Here is a 6,000-nt window from a genome sequence, read left to right on the forward strand (position 1 = left end):
AGTGGGCACTCGAGTCTCTCCGCTCTTATTTATTGGGGAGAAAGTTCCGCCTGGTGACCGACCACTCCCCTCTCAAGTGGATGAGCCAGGCCAAGGACAGAAGTGCCCGGGTCACCCGATGGTTTCTCTCCTTGCAATTACATCAGTGATATCACTGCTCTCCACATATAGGTGATATATTACATCAGTGACATCACCGCTCTTCACATATAAGTGATATATTACATCAGTGACATCACAGCTCTCCACATATAATGATATATTACATCAGTGACATCACAGCTCTCCACATATAATGATATATTACATCAGTGACATCACCGCTCTTCACATATAAGTGATATATTACATCAGTGACATCACCGCTCTCCACATATAGGTGATATATTACATCAGTGACATCACCGCTCTTCACATATAAGTGATATATTACATCAGTGACATCACAGCTCTCCACATATAATGATATATTACATCAGTGACATCACAGCTCTCCACATATAATGATATATTACATCAGTGACATCACCGCTCTTCACATATAAGTGATATATTACATCAGTGACATCACCGCTCTCCACATATAGGTGATATATTACATCAGTGACATCACCGCTCTCCACATATAATGATATATTACATCAGTGACATCACAGCTCTCCACATATAGGTGAAATATTACATCAGTGACATCACCGCTCTTCACATATAAGTGATATATTACATCAGTGACATCACCGCTCTCCACATATAAGTGATATATTACATCAGTGACATCACTGCTCTCCACATATAATGATATATTACATCAGTGACATCACCGCTCTCCACATGTAAGTGATATTTTACATCAGTGACATCACAGTTCTCTGCATATAATGATATATTACATCAGTGACATCACCGCTCTCCACATATAAGTGATATATTACATCAGTGACATCACTGCTCTCCACATATAATGATATATTACATCAGTGACATCACTGCTCTCCACATATAATGATATATTACATCAGTGACATCACTGCTCTCCACATATAGGTGATATACTACATCAGTGACATCACCGCTCTCCATATATAAGTGATATATTACATAAGTGACATCACCACTCTCCATATATAAGTGATATATTACATCAGTGACATCACTGCTCTCCACATATAAGTGATATATTACATCAGTGACATCATTGCTCTCCACATATAAAAGTGATATATTACATCAGTGACATCACTGCTCTCCACATATAAGTGATATATTACATCAGTGACATCATTGCTCTCCACATACAAGTGATATATTACATCAGTGATATCACCGCTCTCCACATATAATGATATATTACATCAGTGACATCACAGTTCTCCACATATAGGTGATATATTACATCAGTGACATCACTGCTCTCCACATACAAGTGATATATTACATCAGTGACATCACTGCTGTCTACATATAGGTGATATATTACATCAGTGACATCACAGCTCTCCACATATAGGTGATATATTACATCAGTGACATCAGCGCTGTCTACATATAATGATATATTACATCAGTGACATCACAGTTCTCCACATATAGGTGATATATTACATCAGTGACATAAGCGCTCTCCACATATAACTTATAAACTTACCTGCTTGAATGTTTCAGAATTTTTTATTTGGCGCTTACAGTCACGGTAGATAAAATGCGTTGCTTAGAAACATACGTGTACATCTAATCCTACAAGGTTGAGCTATATATACATATATGTATAGCTGCGGAGGACACGGATCTGTCAGGTAATTAGGGAACATGTAGAGGCAGATCAGATGGGACTCACCTCAGCAGTGACTTCAGATCATGTCTCAGGGCAGGATGCCCGTCCACCTGAGTGCCTGTCACATGACAGCTGACAACTACAGCCACGCTGCCAAACCATTAAAGTGTTTTCATCCAGGGATCGGAATTTGAACTTTGCTCATGTAGAAGAATAGACGGATATGAGCTGAGGGCAGATATCACCTGGCTGTCATATCTACTACAGGAAGATACAACATACAGCGTCCAAATAACAGCACCGTACAGCCTCCTAATAACAGCACCGTACAGCGTTCTAATAACAGCACCGTACAGCGTTCTAATAACAGCACCGTACAGCGTCCTAATAACAGCACCGTACAGAGTCCTAATAACAGTACCGTACAGCGTCCTAATAACAGCACCGTACAGAGTCCTAATAACAGCACCGTACAGAGTCCTAATAACAGCACCGTACAGAGTCCTAATAACAGCACCGTACGGAGTCCTAATAACAGCAGCGTACAGAGTCCTAATAACGGCACCGTACAGAGTCCTAATAACAGCACCGTACAGCGTCCTAATAACAGCACCGTACAGCCTCCTAATAACAGCACCGTACAGCGTCCTAATAACAGCACCGTACAGAGTCCTAATAACAGCACCGTACAGAGTCCTAATAACAGCACCGTACAGCGTTCTAATAACAGCACCGTACAGCGTCCTAATAACAGCACCGTACAGAGTCCTAATAACAGCACCGTACAGAGTCCTAATAACAGCACCGTACAGCGTCCTAATAACAGTACCGTACAGAGTCCTAATAACAGCACCGTACAGCGTCCTAATAACAGCACCGTACAGCGTTCTAATAACAGCACCGTACAGCGTCCTAATAACAGTACCGTACAGAGTCCTAATAACAGCACCGTACAGAGTCCTAATAACAGCACCGTACAGCGTCCTAATAACAGTACCGTACAGAGTCCTAATAACAGCACCGTACAGAGTCCTAATAACGGCACCGTACAGCGTCCTAATAACGGCACCGTACAGAGTCCTCATAACAGCACCGTACAGCCTCCTAATAACAGCACCGTACAGCCTCCTAATAACAGCACCGTACAGCGTTCTAATAACAGCACCGTACAGCGTTCTAATAACAGCACCGTACAGAGTCCTAATAACAGCACCGTACAGCGTCCTAATAACAGCACCGTACAGAGTCCTAATAACAGCACCGTACAGCGTCCTAATAACAGTACCGTACAGAGTCCTAATAACAGCACCGTACAGAGTCCTAATAACGGCACCGTACAGCGTCCTAATAACGGCACCGTACAGAGTCCTCATAACAGCACCGTACAGAGTCCTAATAACAGCACCGTACAGCCTCCTAATAACAGCACCGTACAGCGTCCTAATAACAGCACCGTACAGAGTCCTAATAACGGCACCGTACAGAGTCCTAATAACGGCACCGTACAGCGTCCTAATAACGGCACCGTACAGAGTCCTAATAACAGCACCGTACAGAGTCCTAATAACAGCACCGTACAGAGTCCTAATAACGGCACCGTACAGCGTCCTAATAACAGCACCGTACAGCCTCCTAATAACGGCACCGTACAGCGTCCTAATAACAGCACCGTACAGAGTCCTAATAACAGCACCGTACAGCGTTCTAATAACAGCACCGTACAGCGTCCTAATAACAGCACCGTACAGCCTCCTAATAACAGCACCGTACAGCGTCCTAATAACAGCACCGTACAGCCTCCTAATAACAGCACCGTACAGCGTCCTAATAACAGCACCGTACAGCCTCCTAATAACAGCACCGTACAGCGTCCTAATAACAGCACCGTACAGCCTCCTAATAACAGCACCGTACAGCGTCCTAATAACGGCACCGTACAGAGTCCTAATAACAGCACCGTACAGCGTCCTAATAACAGCACCGTACAGAGTCCTAATAACAGCACCGTACAGAGTCCTAATAACAGCACCGTACAGCCTCCTAATAACGGCACCGTACAGAGTCCTAATAACAGCACCGTACAGCGTCCTAATAACAGCACCGTACAGAGTCCTAATAACAGCACCGTACAGAGTCCTAATAACAGCACCGTACAGCCTCCTAATAACGGCACCGTACAGAGTCCTAATAACAGCACCGTACAGCGTTCTAATAACAGCACCGTACAGAGTCCTAATAACAGCACCGTACAGAGTCCTAATAACAGCACCGTACAGAGTCCTAATAACAGCACCGTACAGAGTCCTAATAACGGCACCGTACAGCGTTCTAATAACAGCACCGTACAGAGTCCTAATAACAGCACCGTACAGCGTCCTAATAACAGCACCGTACAGAGTCCTAATAACGGCACCGTACAGCGTCCTAATAACGGCACCGTACAGAGTCCTAATAACGGCACCGTACAGAGTCCTAATAACGGCACCGTACAGAGTCCTAATAACGGCACCGTACAGAGTCCTAATAACGGCACCGTACAGAGTCCTAATAACGGCCCCGTACAGAGTCCTAATAACGGCACCGTACAGCGTCCTAATAACAGCACCGTACAGCCTCCTAATAACAGCACCGTACAGCGTCCTAATAACAGCACCGTACAGCCTCCTAATAACGGCACCGTACAGCGTCCTAATAACGGCACCGTACAGAGTCCTAATAACAGCACCGTACAGCGTCCTAATAACAGCACCGTACAGAGTCCTAATAACAGCACCGTACAGCGTTCTAATAACAGCACCGTACAGCGTCCTAATAACAGCACCGTACAGAGTCCTAATAACGGCACCGTACAGAGTCCTAATAACGGCACCGTACAGCGTCCTAATAACAGCACCGTACAGAGTCCTAATAACAGCACCGTACATCGTTCTAATAACAGCACCGTACAGCGTCCTAATAACAGCACCGTACAGCGTCCTAATAACGGCACCGTACAGCGTCCTAATAACAGCCCCGTACAGAGTCCTAATAACAGCACCGTACAGCCTTCTAATAACGGCACCGTACAGCGTCCTAATAACGGCACCGTACAGCGTCCTAATAACAGCACCGTACAGAGTCCTAATAACGGCACCGTACAGCGTCCTAATAACGGCACCGTACAGAGTCCTAATAACGGCACCGTACAGCGTCCTAATAACAGCACCGTACAGAGTCCTAATAACGGCACCGTACAGAGTCCTAATAACGGCACCGTACAGAGTCCTAATAACGGCCCCGTACAGAGTCCTAATAACGGCACCGTACAGCCTCCTAATAACCGCACCGTACACAGTCCTAATAACGGCACCGTACAGCGTCCTAATAACAGCACCGTACACAGTCCTAATAACGGCACCGTACAGAGTCCTAATAACGGCACCGTACAGCCTCCTAATAACGGCACCGTACAGCGTCCTAATAACGGCACCGTACAGCGTCCTAATAACGGCACCGTACAGCGTTCTAATAACAGCACCGTACAGAGTCCTAATAACGGCACCGTACAGAGTCCTAATAACGGCACCGTACAGCCTCCTAATAACGGCACCGTACAGCGTCCTAATAACGGCACCGTACAGCCTCCTAATAACAGCACCGTACAGCGTTCTAATAACAGCACCGTACAGAGTCCTAATAACAGCACCGTACAGCGTCCTAATAACAGCCCCGTACACTATGCAATGAAATCTGTCCAATCATATCTATGTCATCTATCCAATTACATCTGTACAATTATACAATCTATAGTATCTGTGTCTGTACCACTAGGAGACAATGACATGATTGGACTGGAAGTAAAAGCACCGATCCCAGTCTGTTTTATTCTGAAGCGCAGCCTGTGATTGGAGGAGAGGGGTTTTTGGTTGTCACCTGGCGCTGCAGCCTTCAGGGGGAGATGCGCACATTACATATAGGACGAAGCCAGATACCTGTATCAATAAAGTTGCATATGTTATGTAAAAAAAAAAAAAAAAAATACTGAAGGGAGACATGGGCAGCACAATCCGCCAGGTGTGAACGCCGCCTAACCCTGTAATCCCTGGATCCAGATTACCTGAGCAGCGGTCAGATCTGTACGGTCGCCCCATGTAATCATCGGCAGAACCTCCAGCGTCCGACCACAATACCCACAATGCCGAGGGAATGAAGTCAGACCTGCCCGTCCTGTCAGTACAGAACAGCCTGTA

General features: G+C 45.3%; 1 protein-coding gene across 2 annotated transcripts in view; it reads right to left on the minus strand.

The window, feature by feature from the left end:
* The window catches only part of NR1I3 (nuclear receptor subfamily 1 group I member 3), a 30,878-nt gene extending 24,878 nt beyond the window's left edge, over nucleotides 1–6,000 (minus strand). The window contains exons 1-2 of one of the 2 annotated variants that reach the window (XM_040411558.1): nucleotides 5,868–5,973; nucleotides 1,835–1,966 (exon numbers count right to left, since the gene is read on the minus strand). Coding sequence is in view for 1 of the 2 variants with exons in the window: in XM_040411557.1 (XP_040267491.1) it covers nucleotides 5,868–5,909 (42 nt within the window). In the remaining variant the exon portion in view is untranslated. Of the gene's footprint in view, nucleotides 1–1,834; nucleotides 1,967–5,867 lie in introns of both variants that reach the window. The other variant, XM_040411557.1, reaches the window with a different exon arrangement.

This window comes from Bufo bufo, chromosome 11, assembly GCF_905171765.1.
Source record: "Bufo bufo chromosome 11, aBufBuf1.1, whole genome shotgun sequence".
NCBI lineage: Eukaryota > Metazoa > Chordata > Amphibia > Anura > Bufonidae > Bufo > Bufo bufo.